The following is a 17,952-nucleotide window of genomic DNA, read 5'->3' as shown; positions in this document are numbered from 1 at the left end:
ATGTACTTTTGTCTCGTCTGCTTTTTTAGTACCTGGAAATAGAAATAAGTTGTAACTTACATTGTCATTATTGATATTACTAATATTAACAACAGCAAACAATATGGTAGTTTAGAAAGCTTCTTGGATTGTTTTTTACTTCTTCTCTGAATGGACCTGTGTTCCATTCCTTTGCTTTTCAATCTGTACTGTGTTGTTAAAAAATCTGCAGATTAAAAGCATGGCTACTTGGCAGTAGAATGTGTCCTTAGTAAAATAATCTGCTCTCCCTAAAAAAGAAAAAAAAATTGAAAAAAGCTACTTTAATCTTATCTCATTATGTACTCACACAGTACATAATGCATGGAAAATATTAGTAATGTGCTCCTTTTTCTCTTTTAAAATTCTTGTTTCAGCAGTACCTTGAGATGGTGGTGGGGAAAACCTTGTATAAAGGGAAGTAAATGTTATAAATGGGATATGATTGTGCTTCATGATACTTCTGCAGAAAGCTTATGTGTTGTCTTTTGCAATGATCAAACAAGTGGATTGAAACTTAAAGTTGATTATAAAAATGCTGTGGCTGTTTTGTGAAGCATCATGATTAAGAAGTATTAGCAGGAGAGGCAACCATTTAAACCAAATCTGCACAAAAGTGTGCATGGAATATGGCTTGGAATATTACCAGTGAGACTGCTCTGCTTTCTAGAGATCATGACACGCTTAGATTAATTTTTCTTGCAAAAAGTATAGAATTTTCCAAACCAGTTGGAAATGCAGCATACTGGCACTAGGAAAGCTTGGTAAAGCTAAAAGGGGCAAGTAAGTAGCCAAGTACCTACGCCTGCTGAGAGTTAAAGATGCTGTGCTGGAGGTACAGACCAAAAACATGCCAGCTATCGAGGCAAGTGTGAAAGGAAGCTGGCATGACTGAACATCAGGCAAAGATGGTTACTAGAAAGCTGAAGTAGTATCCAAATGAGGAAAATTGTGAGGATATAAAATCTGACAAGTAGAATATAAAAGCATGAGATAAAAAAAAATAAAATTGAGGGATGCTTTCAAATCAGCATTTGTTAAGAGAGAAAAAGGCAGGAAAGCAAGTTACTAGAACGAGAGAATCTTTATCCAATAACTGAAGGAAGTGAGAGATGAAGTAATTTCACTAAGTGGTCTGTAATGGCTCTGTTAGGTGGACACCTTCAGGTCGTTGGATGCAAATGCACTGTGAAACCAGTGTTACAAAGGACGCTCACTGGCGATGTTCCGTGTGAGTAGAAACTGCATTAACCTACAGAATTCATGGACACACAATGGTGTCTGTTATAATAGACCGTGGAAAGGTCAACAGGACTTAGAAAAGTTGTGCTTCAGACCTTTTAGAACTCTTAACTGAAGGAGTTAGCAAGAATGTAAGGGAAGCTCCAATTCACTATGATAGGTGGGATTTCCCGAAGTCATTTAGTAGCCTTCTGCGTGAGAGGGGTAAGTCCTTGTATGGATAATTAGTTAATAATTCAGTATATATAATTAAAGACAAGCAATGAAGTAGTCAGGATACTTTTGAGAGGTGAGTAGTAGTTGTTGGAAAAATGTTCACAGCTGAAGAATTATACCCACGGTTGTATAAACTGCAGTCAAGTTCAGAGCGTATACAGAGGTGGGAGTTAGCTGGAGTGAGGGATGTGGAAACTGTAACTTGTTGCAGGAAGGAACACTGGAAGGAACACTGTATTGCTAAGTACATAGTTCTGTGGGAACAGCAGTGCAGGCTCAGAAAGATTAATTCTGTGAATTGTTCAGATAACAACAGAGAATAAAACACAATTGGCCATTGTTGAGGTCCATGGTGCATTTCATCGGACTGCTGTGTTGGTGTAGGCTTGGGAATGTCCTGAGAAGAACAGTTCTTATTTCTGCATGTATCTAGGTGACATAGATATTTGTCTGAGTGTAGGTTCTTTGACTTTTTAATTCCTTTTTAAATACTCTTGTTTTCTCCTTTCTTTTTGCAAAGGTCTTCTGAATGATAGAGTAGCTTCAGTAAATATCTCTATTGTTTGCTATTCAAAGAAGCATTGTAATGTGTGTCCTGTGATCAGATGTACTTCTGGAAAGGGCTGTGCCTAGCATAAAATCTATCACTGTGCTCAATGCCTAAGGATTTGCCTGTTTCAAAGCCTCTGGAGAGTGAAGACAGGAGCAATGATTATTAAACTGTAGATTAAACTTGGCAAAGTCAAGTGGAGACTTGAATATCCTTGATTCCCCTTGAGTGCAGGGCCTCATGATTGCTGGGATTTATGCAAGGGGCAAAAGTTGACCAGGTGGAGACCACTGGGGAACTGAAATTTGAATTTGGAGTTGTTCAGACCGGTAGTGACTAGCATAAGCGGACAGTGTTCTCCTGAATTTTGGTGTGCAGTAGAGCCCAGGCTCCAGTGGCAAAGGAAATCACTTGAGGATGTGAGTTTACAATAGTCTGAACAAATTGCCTTCGCAGTTGTAGTGTAGCCACCTGCCTGACAGCTGCAATGCCTTTATTCACCTCGTGTTGGTGCTGAAGCTTTTTTTCCCCTCACAGAGTGTTCAGGGAGCTGTACCAAAGACTAACCTTTCTTAAAATAAAAAGTACAAGTAAGTCAAATGGTTTAGCTTCCTTGAAAGGCTGCTTCTCAGACAAACAGATGCCAGCATGAGAGAGGAGTGCATGAAGGGGTGAAAAGAGGAGAGAAAAGATGATCCTGTGAGTTCTGTGACACCAAGCTGTTCTTGTCAAGACACGCTGCTGTTCCTTGAACATGCACTTTTACAGACTTGGGCTGCAGGGGCCTGTTCTCAGTTACTCTTCAAGATGTGTCTCTAGGTTTTGTTCATTTTCCTGAATATAGCTGTAAATTTCAATACTTAAAGATTCAAGTTCAGTATTTTCAGTAATAGATAGTCCTTAATTTCTTTTTGCAGGATAGCTTTTCAAGTATATAGTGTACTGGTTTTTAATTCTACCATTATAAAAATTTTGAAAACCAGTGTAATATTTGGAGGTCTGGTATTTTCATAATAAATTTGTAACAAATAATAAAAACTCTGAACCTTATAACTGTTAGCCAGCACTCAGATTTGTATTTTTATTTCTTTACAGGATCTCGAGTTTCATGGAGTAATGAGATTCTACTTTCAAGACAAAGCAGCTGGAAATTTTGCAACAAAATGTATCCGTGTCTCTAGTACTGCCACAACTCAAGATGTGATAGAAACTCTTGCAGAGAAGTTTCGACCAGACATGCGAATGTTATCATCCCCTAAATACTCACTTTATGAAGTGCACGTCAGTGGAGGTTTGTATTTATTCATTAAGTCCTTCCTGCATCCGCACCACCATCATACCTACTCTCACCCAAAGTATCTTCAGCTTTGCCCTCAGTTTCTGAACCACATGAGATTTGGTGTTTTATTCTTAAATACGTTGCTATTAATTGGTTTTGGGGAGTGGTTTTCAAAACTTAATTATACATACCAGGCCTGCAATTAATGTAAGATTTGATTATGATCTATAAAATGGTGTGATTGACATCCTATTAGTTTGTTGACATTTGTAAGAGAGTTGCTATATTTAGGATTAGTAGGTAAAGAATAAATTTATAATGGGAGACTAGGATTGTTAAATTAGACTAGTTGAGAGCACATCTTCTGTTCTTTGAAACTGTGGGCCTGTGATGTTAGCTTTGTCACTCATGTTCTTTTACTGCTGAACTGGGGGAAGTTTCAAACAAAATATTATTTGAAGCCACTGTGGTTCTTAAACAGATCCTCTAATATTACCTGTGAAGAACTTGGGTATCTAAATAGCCTTTGATACTGCTGAAGTTTGTCTGTTTCAGATCAGAAGGTGATAGTGTGTGTGTGGTGGTGGTGGGGACAGATAAAGGAGAAACTATCTTTTGGTTATGTGTTTTTGTACTTCAGAAGTATACACAAGTGCTTGAATGACTTTAAATTCTGCATTTGAAAGACTGAAAAGAATTTATTTTTTTCTGCCTTAGATTTCTTTAAAAGTCTGTTAGTGCTGTAACTATAGTCAAAATGAAATTGTTTTCTTTGCGGAACAAGTTCCTGATTTTTAAAAGATGATTGAGGCATGCAAGGTCAATAGGAGTGTTTCTTACTGAATAAAAATAACCACAAAAACATCGTTGTTTTCCTGGGCACATGTACTGTCTCCTTCTTTTGAAAGGGAAAATCAAATGGCAAGACTTGCTTAAGTTTTTTAACCACTCTGTCAGTTGTTTTTCTATATACTTACAATAGATGTAATACTCTAAATGAAATTTTATCTTGGATCTGAATAATGTCGTGGCAGCTTTTGATTTGTTTTAATGTTTAAATTTTGTAATCTTGTTTATTTTTGTGCAGTCTTTGTGGGATAGTATTTTTCAGGCTGCAACCAGACTGTGGTCTACTTTAAAGTAAATTTAAAATAAGAAAAATGAGTATTTGGAAGGCCCAGGATGTTACAGAGTTTTAAACATTTCAACTGTAAATCTAACTTCTCCTCCAGAGTGGTAATGTTGTGTTCCGAGACTTAGTTCTAACAAAGGAGTTACGTGAGACTACCTTCTGGGGACCTTTAGCTTGCATAGATAGATGGAGTACACTTGGGCTTGTTGCTGGAAAGGGGACATGTAATTAATTCTACATTCCTGAGCTTTCTTTCTGTCTCTGTACTTAACAGGAAAACATCAACTGATGTGTTCTGTTAAGCAAACCTTGTGGTTTTATTAAAAGCTTAACTTATTTCAAACTACCTTTGCTCTTGAAATACCAAGTAACTGTTACTGCTTTTCATTTTTTTGAAGAAGAAAGAAGATTAGATGTGGATGAGAAGCCTCTTGTTGTACAGTTAAACTGGAACAAAGATGATCGCGAGGGAAGGTTTGTCCTCAAGAATGAAAATGACACACTTCCTCCAAAGGTGAGTCCTTATCGAGCGTGCTAGTGCTAACAGCAGTTTTGAAATCTCTGGGGTTTGCTTATGTAGGAAAACATAACTTTCACTTTTCTAATTCCTGAAAACAACTGCTGCTCATGGTCTTCAATATCTAGAGCAAGTATTTTTAAATACTTAAAGTGCATATTTGCAACACGTTTTTGTTGTCTTTCGATGGCTGGTGATGCTGTGATCCATGTAGCAGTCTAGTACTGGCGCGTGCCTAGAGAACTTAAAGCTTGCTTTGTTCTATTATGATGACTTGAAAAATACCTCAAATAGTATATGGTGCCACATACCAGGAGGTAATCTTGCTTCTTGCAAAGCTTTTAAAAGGGAATGCCAGGGGGAGTTAAAGAGCTAAAAATTATTACCTCCTTAGGTAACATTCTGTTTCTTGAAAAAAGTATGGCAGACTTTTTCCTTTCGTGCAGGGTTTTTTGATTTGGTTTGGTTTTGCTTTTTTTGGTTTTTGATTATTTTTTTCTCTTACAGATGCAAAATGAATGAGCTGCCAACATCAACTGTACAAAAATTTTCTCTAATATTAGCAATTTAAACATTAAATTAGATTAGAGTTTGGCTCCTGAAGTCATGTAATTATATATATTATATGTAGCTTGGTTGCCTATAGCTATGGAAAACATGCTGTTCATTGTGGGCTATCTTAAGGCGAGTTTTTGATCTTGTGCTGAGCACTAAATTTCCTTTGCTTTTGGAACTAGAGCTTGTTAATTTTACAAGTGCTTTGGGTATAGGGATGTGAGCTTGTACTGGGCATTTGACTACAGGGTACATGCATGTTAACAGGGCAGAAGGGAAAGTTAGTGATGCATTGCACTACGAGTACCAACCCTGCTATTCCTATTAATTGAATTAAGTGATTTGCAATCTTCCTTCTTTATGTTCTTCGCTTCCTGATAGAAGTGAGAAAATCTACATCCTCTTTCTCTTGTGCTCTGTAATCTTCTCTACGTAAGGCAAATGAGCCTAGGATTACAGGTATCTTGTGTATGCGAGGAGCAGGTATTGAAGAAGACAGCACTGCAACACTGGAATGACGACTTGGAAAAATATGCCATTGGGGAGAAGTATTCTGTAATGTTTTTCCTTCTGCAGTTTATTCTTATCTGGAGCTCCAACACAGTTGCCTTGAAAGCAGATTAAGCACAGTGTTGTTACAGAGTATTTTTACTCAGAAGCAAAAATTTGTTTTGCAGCTTCAGTTTATCTTTTGAGGCCAAGTAGATAGCAGGCATTATTCAAGTAAAATTCTGCAATTTCTTCACTTGTTTGAGTACAATTAGCTCATACCGTCTTTGGAACGTGACATTATATTTGTCTTCTCTGTGTTTTTCTTGGGAGCATTAGTCTCATCGCTGTGTAATGGAGCGTTGTTGCCTGGAGTGTTGGTTTTGGGTCCGTGATACTGTGTCTTGAACAGGTTCATCTGCAAAGTTAAAACCAATACTAACTTTTCTTTGGATTGAAATTGATGGAAGCTGTTTTAAACTCATTTATTTCAGAAAGCTCAGAGTAATGGGCCTGAAAAACAAGAAAAAGAGGGAGTAATTCAGAATTTCAAGCGAACTCTCTCAAAAAAAGAAAAAAAAGAAAAAAAGAGGCGTGAAAAAGAGGCATTGCGACAAGCGTCAGATAAAGACGATAGACTTCTTCATGGGGATGATATGTAAGTGGTCTAAACTTATTTTTTAAAACTTAAATGAGAGTTGTTTTTAAGTGCATTTGCCAAAGAAAAAGCGTGACTTGCAAGCACATGCTAACTCAGCTTTCCCATGCTTTGCAGTATTGGAAATCATAATAAAGTTAGGAGTATAATGTAAAGTTTCTTTAATGCTTTTCCCCCTGTCCTCATGTTTAAGAGGTAGAAGACTTCTTGTTTTCTTTGAAAACTAGCAGCTAGTATTCCTTGAATTGTTTTTTTATATCAGGTGAGCATGGCTATATGAACCCCATTAACAGTAGAAAAAGTGAAATTCATGTAGAAACCGTCTTGCAATAACTTAAATGAGCTCCTGTGTCTGTGAACCCTATTGCTTTTTATCCTATATGAAGTAATAAGGATGTATCTATTTTAAGTTCTTAATGACATTCTTTTTATTTAAACTAACTTGGCAGTGAGAATTTTCGCCTTGCAGCTGAGGTTTACAAAGATATGCCTGAAACCAGCTTCACCCGCACAATATCCAATCCTGAGGTGGTTATGAAACGGCGACGACAGCAAAAACTAGAGAAGAGAATGCAGGAGTTTCGCAGTTCTGATGGCAGACCAGATTCAGGTACTTGAAATTCTTCTGGTTAAGTTATAAACATTTTACCAAGAGAATATTATTAAGGCCAGCAACTCCTTAAATTTGACTTAACTTTTGCATTCTCCAGCATTTTTTGCACATGGCTAGTTTATCTGGTGTGTAACTGAGCAAAGGGTTTGTGAAGGTAGGATTCCACAGGGGCGGTGTTCCATGGGTGAGTGCATGTCAAAGCTTTCTCTCGTGGGCAGATTGAGAGAAAGTGTGCTCATTGAGCTTGCTAACAGTGCTAAACTGGGAAAAAAGGAAGGATGGACTCAGCCTGGCAAACTGAGGAGGTTGGCTGAGATAACTGACATTCCTTGTAGTAAGAATGAGCTGAATGACCTGATAGAAAATTGAATCAGTAGCGTAAATAAAGAATGTAAAGGACTGATTGTTCTGCATAAAGGATTCTGGTAGATCTTGTGAATAATAGTGATTAAGTATTTCTCGTTGATGGGATGGGGATATAACAACAGTGATTGTAGATACACTATTAAAAAACAACAAGTGAAGCTATGTTAGAACTGCTAAAATCTGAAAGTATTATCTGTTCATGGAAGAGTAGTGAAGAAAGAGTTAGAGGTGTAGAAAACATTGTCCTGAAGGAAATCTTAAATGGGCTTGTTAAAGAAAGGGGAGGTCAGCACAGACTTCCTGACAAGATGGTAAAGGTCTACTCTTCAACCAGTCATTGACATTATTTCATTTTAACTTCATGTAATACTAAGCATGGTGAAAGACTGGGAAAACACTTCATTAGATAAATTACGGAAATATCACTGGAGATTTTTAGCAGTGGAGAGAGAAATCTATTTTGGGGATGTTACATAATTTTTCTTGTATTAGTAGAGTAATGAAGTTATTTCTGGAAGGGTTTGTTCTTATATTCTGTCAGAAATATAATTAATTACTTTACGTCTGTCTTTTTATTCTGTGATTGCATTGTTAATTCCGTTTGGTTTCCAAGGTGGGACGCTGAGAATTTATGCAGACAGTTTAAAACCAAATATACCATACAAGACAATCCTGCTGTCCACTACAGATACTGCAGACTTTGCAGTTATTGAAGCACTGGAAAAATATGGCCTGGAAAAAGAAAATCCCAAGGATTATTGTATTGCTCGTGTAAGTTACTAAAACACAATCTTCTCACATTTCATATTTGGTTGTTTTTTTTTTCTTGCAGTAGCTTCCAAGCTAAATAGAATGACTCAGTTGGTTCTGTGACTAACTTCCCCCCCCACCCCCTTAAATCTAACAGCCTCAGGAATTGTGAAGTGACATATCAGATTTTTTGTTTTTAAAACTTTCATCTTCCAGTTGTACTAAATTACTGCTTGCTGTACAGGAAAACATTAATACTGAAAATGACATGTCTTTATTGGGCACTTTTATGGGTTTTATACCACTGAATGTGCTGGTGATTCACAGATGTATGTGGGTGGATACCTAAATCTGTACACAAGACTGTTTCCCTGAGTATCCACTCTGAAGTGGAAGTGCAGAGGTGAGCTCCATTGTAAAAGGTGTATGTTGTGTGCCATTTCCTTAAACCTTGCAGTGGTAGCTGACCCTCACTACAAATCAGAAAACATTAAAGTGATGCTCTTAATTTCAGAAATTAATTATTTTACGAATTCTGAACAAATTGCATAGAATTGTTATTTCTTAGAGGTGTGGCTTTAATCAAAAGGTCCTGTGGGCAGTACTGATTCAAGTTTACAAACTTCAGACCATGTTGTCTTCTCAGGGAGAACAGTGAGGCTTGAAAATACTGATCCTTTTTTGAATCCAGTGTTTGATTACATTTTTGGCTATGACTTGTCCAATAAACTTGCATTTTTTGCTCCTTAAAGTGTTAAAAAAATGGGAAAAAAAAGTTTGTTTCTTACAATACTGTGGTGGTTTGGGAGAATCATGGGCTACAGCTGAGACACTGAGATTGAATTTGGAAGATTTGGAAGTTTTACTTCATTCTGGTTAGTTTAGACTTATGATGTATTAAAAAAATCTTTGAGTATTAGGGGATTTATTGGACTAATTGCACCTTTACCCAGGAAACTGTTGAAAGTTACTCTTTTTGTAGTGGTGGTGTTCTCCCTTACATCCTACTTTCTGATCTTGTGTGGGGATGTTTAATGTAGAAAATAGTCTGGAGAATATTGCTTTGATCTTGGCAAAGGTTAATTAAGTCATTTCTGCAAAAGAATTTTTTTTATATTAGTTTTTTGGGAAGTACTCGTGAAAATATTTTGTGTTTCCTGAGTAACACATCTTCATACAGTAAGTGTTTGAACTGATGTCAGTTGTGTTTACATTTGACTTACAGTAGTGGTCTTCACTGACCAATAGTAGATCTGTTTTAATAACTCTTAAGTGTAGCAGACCTTATTTGCTCACAGTAAGTTGTTGTAGTTGGCTAAAATCTGCTTGGCCATCCTTTGCTGATACAGTGCTTGGCTTTTGATATATTAATTATTCTTTTATTAATGAAGTTGAGTATTTTAAATCTAGATTTTAAAATCTGCTTTTTTCCTGATATTTTATAGAGTTGCTTTCCTTGCTTAAAACATGAAAATACCCAAGAGTCAGTCTGTGTTTTTAATCACTGTTGTCTTTTTTGGAAACTCAAAAATGCACTACTAAATTTATCCAACGGCACTCCCTTTATACTCAAGTCCCACAGCTATTCTCTGTCTCTAGTTTGGCTTTTGCCCCTGTTCTTCTGGCACTTTACAGTACTCTGTAAGACAGGTCCTGCGCATGTTCTTATTCCTTACATTTTGTTAAGTTCAGCTATTATCAGTGGAAGACACAAGTTCAGTTTCTTACTCGTTGGGATTTTGAAACATTTTGTTCTCTTTGAGTGCCAGGTGCAGTGTCTTCTTTGAAGATTTAAGCAGTTGACATTTACTTAATTATTAAAATGAATTTTGAGTTACAGGGCAAGACCATTATAATGCTCTGTAAGTACCTGTAACAAAAATCGCTCCTGAAGTTTCAGTTGAAAGATAAACATTGTAAGACTTTTTCATAACATTTTTGACAACTTTTATTGTAAATGGCATTCTCCTATTGGTTGTTTGCTTTCATACATTGGTTTGCAGTGTATCTGGCTGTACCTTTATTCCTGGTTCTAAAGTGCTTTTCTGTGTAAGCAATAGACACCAGTTTGTTCCAATGTGTATGTTTTGTTTGTTTCAGTTTGCTTGGTTTGAGTTTCCCTGAGTAATGTGGGGTTCACTGCACTTCTCTGAAGATGTCAAATTAATTAGACAGTCTTCCAAGCTACCTGTGCATATTCACTCAGGGCATTAGACTTCAGGCATGCAGCAAACCAGTTAACTCTTAAAAGCAGAATCTTGATTAGACTTTTGTTTTTAGCGTGCACTTATTTTTTACTTGAGGGTAAGGCATAAATAACTTCTTGTAATGTCAAGCAAAAATATGCATTTAATGGCGAGTAGTTTTATTGGTTTTTTTTATGAAGTAGTCGTTATAGACATAAGACATAAGTATTTTAGCAAGATCCGTTGGGGGGGCTTTGTGGGTTTTTTTGTGGTGTTGTTGATGTTGTTTTCTTAGGTTTTCTTTTTTGTTTTGTTTGTTTTAGTAGGGGCATGTGCAGAGCCTCTGTTCCCAGCTTGTAAGGAAAACTGTAGATTAATTAGTCACAATAAGCAGATATACTCAAATATACTGTAGATATGAGGGTTTTTACTTTAAAAAAACCCATTAAAAAGACAGAAGAGCTTATTGAAGACCTGTTGCAGCATGGGGTGTTCTCACATGAGACTTTTATTAAGGATGGGTCTGATAATTTGATTTCTAGTTATTACTTATCACAAAAGACTTAATACTCAAATAAGTACCATCTCTTACTTGTATATTCCAACAAATGTTGTGAAAGTCAAGTCTGAAGTTGCTGTGGTGTTCATTTAAATTTCTTATCTTGTATTTTCTGCATGTTTCACTGCATTTGCTTTTTCTTTGGTTTCCTTCCCAGTCCAGTATTGGTCAGGTCCTGGTATAGCATGTATTTCGTGCTTTGTAACTAGCTACCTTCTGTTCAAGGGCTTTGGAATTTTAAGATTGTTGCTTCTTGAACATAGCTTGAAACACAATGTTGCCCTAATTATCCTGTATGTGTAATTGGTTTTAAAATCTGAGATGTGAAATAGAGCAGTTTGGCAGGATAAGGTTTGAGTGTAGATGTGTTTCTGTTTCCCTCTGGTTTGTACATTTTAATGTTTTCCTTCTTTTGTAATAGCTTGTCTGTTTGAAAATCTGATTAAAGATAATTTAATTAGTCCTATGTTTAGCCACGTTTTGCATAGAAAATGGTTTAGGGATTGCATACTTTTAATCTTAAATGTAGTTGTTTCCTACCTGGAAGAAGATGAAAGGATGTTTGAGGTAGATCTGTGAGAACTTGGTTAACACAGAAATGGGTGTGGAAAGGAGGGAACAAATGAGAGTGCAAAGTCTCTAGAGGGCTGCAGCATAGTAGGATGCTGTAGCCAATGGCTACATCACTTCAGAAGGTCTTACCTTGGTCATAGTTCAGAGATGGGAATAATTTGGAGTAGTTTGTTTAAAATAGAACTGCCTGTGAATTGAAATAACATTGTTAGGATTACAAATGTGGGAGTACAACATGTATTATTTTATTTTTTGATTCAGCTTTGAAAGATCTGTCTTTCATAACTGTAATACTGTCTGTCAATGTTACTTGTTCTTGATCGCTGTGGGGAGCAGTAATGCATGAAATTACAGGCTGTGTCTCCTCTAAGATCAGATTTCATGAATCAAAGTTTCCCCCTTCCTCTGCCTTGAAAGGGTATAGCTGTAAAAGGTAGGAACATTCTGTAGTTATGTTCCAAAAGTATTCTTGGTTTTGTTTCTTCCTTAGAGCTAGGCAGCATGAAGCAGTTGTGTGAAATGCTCCAGTTGTGCCCTTAGTCCCTTGTGTAGACCAGGTAAATTTTGGGTAAGACAAGGATGCAGCAGGTATAACATAGTTTTTGCCAGCTTGTTGTGTCTCTTCTAAATATGTTACGTTAGCAGAACGGCATTAGCAAAATGAAATGCTGATTCCAGTGTGTGAAATAATGGAGAGTTCAGTTTTGTTTTTTGACCATCATCTCCACAATTTTTTTTTTTTCTTTGTCTTAGCTTATGAGAAATTGGAATAACTTTTTTTACTGAAAGAACATCTTGCCTACTTTAAATGTAACTTGCTGTTCTTTGCTTTTTAGACTTGATGTTCTGGGAAGTGTGATTAAACTGTAGCAAGAGGCGAGAGAGGAGTGTTAGAAAATCTTGGAAACAAAATACATTCCAAGTTACTGAATTCTTTGGCCTTATCTCTTGTTATAAACAGCACATGCAAAAAAAGTTAGCAGAGAATATACCCCTGAATGTTCTAATTGTCCTCCAACAGCTCTGATAATTCTTTTTTAGGTCATGCTGCCTCCTGGTGCTCAGCACTCTGATGATAAAGGTGCTAAAGAAACTATTCTTGATGATGATGAGTGTCCACTGCAGATATTCAGGGAGTGGCCTAGTGATAAAGGTATGTCCAAAAACCTTTAAGATATTTTTGTGCCTTGGGTCGTAAGCCATGTTGTGGAGCCCCTGTAAAGGAAGAAATTCTAACATATTCTGTAGTGTGTTTTGGTTTTGGACACTTAAAATACTAGGGAGTATTAGAGTTATTTACTGTTTCATTATACACTGTTCATATTATTACACCATTAGGTAGTAGAAAGGTTTTGCATTTTATCCCAAGTTTTCTAAATTATTCACTATACTGAAGTATGCTTTTAATCTGTGTGTAGTTATTTTTAAGTAAAAACTTTCTAAAGAAGTGACAGGAACTTAGTAAGTTGCAAGTAATCCTGTGGGACACTTGCAGATTAATAGATGTTGGTTGTGTGCTTATGCAGTGGTAGTGTGACTCAAAGGATGTATAACACTGTGTTTTAGGAATACTGGTCTTTCAGTTGAAAAGGCGGCCTCCTGATTATGTCCCAAAGAAAACCAGGAAGATAATTGATGGAAAGCCATTAAAGGGGAAGGAAAGAGTTGACGGGTCTGGCTATGGCTCTTGCCTTCCTCCTGAGAAACTACCATACCTGGTAGAATTAAGCCCAGGTAAGAATTCTGGTTATCTAATAAGCTAAATTACATTACTGTATAATCATTTTGATTTTTCAAAAATAAGATATTCTTTATAAGCACAAGGAACTCTGTGTGGCAGGAAGTCTGTGCCACATGAGTTGTTCTTCTGGTGTCAGAGTCTAAATTGGAGGTAACAGTTCTAAAGGTAGAGATACATATTGCTGTAATATCAAAATCTGGAGTTTGGAGTGAAAAAAGGGGAGAAATTATTTATTAAGCTTCAATCTGATTCTGTTTACATTCACAAGTACACTGTAGCATACATGGTATTTGATGGTGCCATATGTGGAAAATCACATTTTTTAACAGGACAAGAACATGAATTTAAAAATCAAACTTAGGCTGAAAAATATTTCACATCTATATGGAACTTTCTAATCCCAAGCAGGCTGAGTTTTATTTTGGCATAATTGGAACTCGCTGAGCTTAATGGCAATTTGCAATTAATTTTATGATCTAGGAACAGCTGGGGTGATTGATTGTGTATAGCACAACTACTGATAAAACATACATGACTTATGCTCTTAATTTCTGTCATCCTCATCTTTATAGATTTGGATATGGACTTTTATTTTTGGTGATTGAGTTATATACACTTAATAGGAAAAAGAACTGTAACTTGAGTACACTCAGATATTCAAGTTAATGTTACAGTTTGAATTCTGGTTGTGTACCTCTTGGGAAGCAAAGTTGGAAATTGGTGCTGAAACCTTTGCTGGATCAGAACTGCAAAAAAATGGTTAAATTTATGGTCAAATAGTGTTTTAAATCCAGATGAAATTATCAGTACACAGAATATATGAAATTTACTGTCATGTTCTACAGGTTGAGGTTTGGCTTCCATATTAATATTTTGGGTTCTTTTACTAGTGCTGTTGATTTCTTTTCTCGTTCTCTTATTCTGTGGGATTTGGTGCTTTATCATTAAAATGTTGATCTCGGATTTGGTGCTTTATCATTAAGATGTTGATCTCGGGCAGTGGCGCAGGACGCCCATTAATGGAGAGAGTAAGCCCAGTCTGAAATGCTGCAGGTGTCAGTGCTGTGTGCTGAGCTTCACACATTGCCTGTGGGACTGACCTGTTGTTTGTGTTTTTCTTCTAACAGCTTGTTATCACTTCTCTAAGCAGTAAGGATTGTTTCATTCAGTAGCTTTGTAGTACTGATGTCTTTATATTCTACACAGTTTCTAAAATTGAAAGAGTTTAATGAACTTCATCCTTATAAATTGAATAGGTGTTGTCTGGCTACAGTTTCACCCTTTCCGGTCTTTTCTTTTCTTGCCTTCCTCCGCATGTTCTGCATGGTATCTGTCCTGCTGGTGCTGCCTTCACCTGGGTCCTCTGCATGTGTTTCTAACCCCAGGGAGAAGGAATCACTTTGCCTACTACAACTATCACACTTACGAAGGTAACGCTGTATTTGATACTGTTCTCTCATTAGTCACTAAAAACTTCTCCGACTGTAAATCCTGTGTTTCTTTATGACAAATGAAGGACTATCTTATTTATCTTAAGGGTTTTTTCCCAAGGGATTGCTTCTGTGATATAGTTATCTATTTTGTTAGTTGCCATTTAATGACTTGATTGGTGAACAAACATCAAATAGATCATGAATATGCTGTTATCCAAAGAGTTCAACTTTCCAGCTACAGTTAACAGCTAAATTTCAGAGGGTGGTTTACAAGAAGTGTTGTAGCAGAACTAAAAGTTCTTTGATCCATCTACTTGCAGAATTCATAGTTAAAGTGGTTATTGGGTAAATGGCAAGAAACTTAGCTGTCCTTTTCAGTATTTGACTGTGTTGATGTCTGTGATGATTTTTATGAGTAATAGTGTTTGGACCCCTGGGAAAATTACTTCACTTTCTATTCCGTGATATTCCATAGCATCCTTTGGTGTTTCTGCTGCCTGATTTGTCTAACATTAGTGGTGCATGTCAAAGATTTAGCACTTCAGACAGTAGAGGCTTGTTCATTTCTTGTAGTGTTCAAAATTGGTAGCCTTATGTACACATCGTTACGGATCTTCAACTCTCCTTGGAGTTTAGAGTAATATGCAGATGTGTTCTGATTTGACTGAATAGACAAGAATACAAAGCCATTCTTTTCATTGTGAAATATCTGCCAAAATATTTTTTATTTTATTACTTTTTCCCCGTTTCATCACTTGATTTTCTAGACTGCTATAGAAGAACTACATGTGGTTGTCAGTGCTGCTCACTCTTTTCTTTATGGTTGTGGAGTGCAGTAGTGGGGTTTAAAGAACTGTATTCAAACTTGTGTCCAGTGCTCAATTATGTGAATTGAATTCAGGCTTCCGTTTTGTTAACATTGTTATTCCAGAGAGCAGAAAGGTTTCATAGTGTGTGCTGAAGTAAAAATCATGGATGAGCTCTGCAGGAACACTTGACCATTAACTAGGAAGATTGAAATTTGGTTGCATGTCACTGAAAAAAAAAAAAAAGATAGCTTTTAAAATTTTTATCTCAGTGTGTGAAAAAGAGGTCTTCATACTCTAGAATCAGACTATGTCTTTGGAAAAAAAGCACTTTAGGATACTTGTATTTATTATAGAAATAACTCCAGTAGAAATGTCCGCCTGTCAAAACAGAGGCTGTTTATATTTTTGCAGAAGAACCTAGCAGACTCGCTTTCATGCTCTGTGCAATTGCACAAATTCATTAAGTTTGCTAGTGAAGTATGTCCAGTTGTTCCCCTTCTCCACAGCTGCTATGTTGCTGTTTGTATGACTGTTTCATTGACTGAATATTTGGTATGGTAGAGGATGCACTTCAGTAGCTTGTGACTGTACATGTGGCAGTCAGCAATTGTCTCTGTATCCAAGTCGTGTGAATGAACCAGTAAACTGAGATGAATCTGATAGTAATAGAAATAGACTGGGTAGACTGAAGTGACATTCAGCAGCGCTTTGAATAGCTGATTCTATCTGTATTATCTGTGAATATGGCTTTTGATGAGTTCAGGAATGTTAGTAACTTCAGTTGTATAGTCATAATATTTAAAGGCTGAGAGAAAGCAAATGCCCCTATTTTCAGATGTGTGCCTCAGATCCTACAAGCCTGAAATTAAAATTATAAAGCATAAATAAAAAATAAAAAGGCAACCCCATAAGGCTTTTTCCCTTGCTTCATCACAAAAAAAGAGCAACCTTGAGCTGTAGAACAAATAGCAGTGGGACATGTGAAGGACATGGAGGTATAACAGTTTGGACAGAAGAATTGCGGAAGGCTGGAGAAGTGGAAAGCCCTGGCCAGGGTGCTTTCCTGGCCAATCTTCTTTCTGAGAACAGAACTGCAGTATGTATAACACTTTTGCATATGAGTTTGTTGTGTGATACAATAAAAAAAAAGTTTACTATTGGCTCTTTCTGCTGGAGGTGCATATTTTGTCTGAAATTTAATAGTAAAATTATCTCCTGAATTGGACGTGGTGTTTCAGATCTGCCCAACCATCTCCTAAGCTTATTAGGGTTTAAACCCTTAGTAGTTAGGAACTTGCAGAGGAAATATGCTTCTAAAGCGTAGACTTAACTAATTTTATCTCAATAGGTAAAGTCCATTTTGTGACCATTTTTGTTCAGCTTTGGGCTTACTTGTTTTCTGTGAGCTGATCTTCATCATCTGGTTTGGTCTGTGCTAAGTCAGTACTATTTCCCAGTATTGATTCAAGCATTGGACTAGTGAAATCAATTGAAGTTATAATGTTCAAAGTGGTGTAGGATTCACCTTTTAGTGGTGAAGTAACACATTTAAAATATATTAGCATGAAGGGCGGCCTGGCTTGATTTATTTTTATTGTTTAAAAAATTCATATTTTGTGTTACAAACCACTGACTTGATGTCCTTACATTGATTATTCACTTTTGTTCACTGCAGGTTTTTTTTTATAACATTACTATTAAAGTGTGAATGGTGACTCTGAAGTGCATAAATCAAGTGATGAAATCTATTTGTAGTACACAATTTTTTAAGATCAGCATTCGTGGACACTCACAGCCTGAGGAGTAGGGAGTAGGGCCTTCACCATAGGTATAGCAGAATATCTATCCTGCTGCAGTGAGTTATAAGGGATACATTCCAAATACCATTTAGGTGAGGTTCTGGCTGTTGGAAAATAGGAAATACACTTTACACTGTAGTATAACACAACCATCCTTCCCTCCTGTGTCCCTCCCCTAGAACAAAAAGGCCTTTCATCATTCTAAGGATTTGTTGTAATTATCTTCAAGATTAGGATACCTTTTACTGCAGAAATTGGCTTTTAATACTGACAGAGTACAACAAATAACCCAAATAACTGAATAACTCATTGAAATTTTCTCCTTTTTTGTGGAAGAAAAAATTGTATTTGTATCTAGTGCTGTGGTTTTAATACAAGGTGTTCTGGGAGTTTACAACTAGATTGATAGAGCTTCTGTTTATATTGAATTTCACTAAAAATTTGAAGATAACTAGTAGCCTACCGCA

General features: G+C 36.6%; 1 protein-coding gene across 28 annotated transcripts in view; it reads left to right on the top strand.

Annotated features, from left to right (window-relative positions):
* AFDN (afadin, adherens junction formation factor) overlaps positions 1-17,952 on the top strand; it is a 116,698-nt gene that overhangs the window by 30,928 nt on the left and 67,818 nt on the right. For 19 of the 28 annotated variants that reach the window (XR_005256587.1, XM_038134019.1, XM_038134017.1 and 16 more), the window contains exons 2-9: positions 3,122-3,317; positions 4,836-4,951; positions 6,493-6,656; positions 7,106-7,266; positions 8,249-8,406; positions 12,745-12,856; positions 13,270-13,437; positions 14,830-14,874. Coding sequence is in view for 27 of the 28 variants with exons in the window: in XM_038134019.1 (XP_037989947.1) it covers positions 3,122-3,317; positions 4,836-4,951; positions 6,493-6,656; positions 7,106-7,266; positions 8,249-8,406; positions 12,745-12,856; positions 13,270-13,437; positions 14,830-14,874 (1,120 nt within the window). In the remaining variant the exon portion in view is untranslated. The remainder of the gene's footprint in view (positions 1-3,121; positions 3,318-4,835; positions 4,952-6,492; positions 6,657-7,105; positions 7,267-8,248; positions 8,407-12,744; positions 12,857-13,269; positions 13,438-14,829; positions 14,875-17,952) is intronic. The other 9 variants (XM_038134016.1, XM_038134030.1, XM_038134038.1 and 6 more) reach the window with 3 other exon arrangements.

The sequence above is a fragment of the Motacilla alba genome, chromosome 3 (genome assembly GCF_015832195.1).
Source record: "Motacilla alba alba isolate MOTALB_02 chromosome 3, Motacilla_alba_V1.0_pri, whole genome shotgun sequence".
Taxonomy (NCBI): Eukaryota; Metazoa; Chordata; class Aves; order Passeriformes; family Motacillidae; genus Motacilla; species Motacilla alba.
This window is presented reverse-complemented; position numbering and strand designations above follow the sequence as displayed.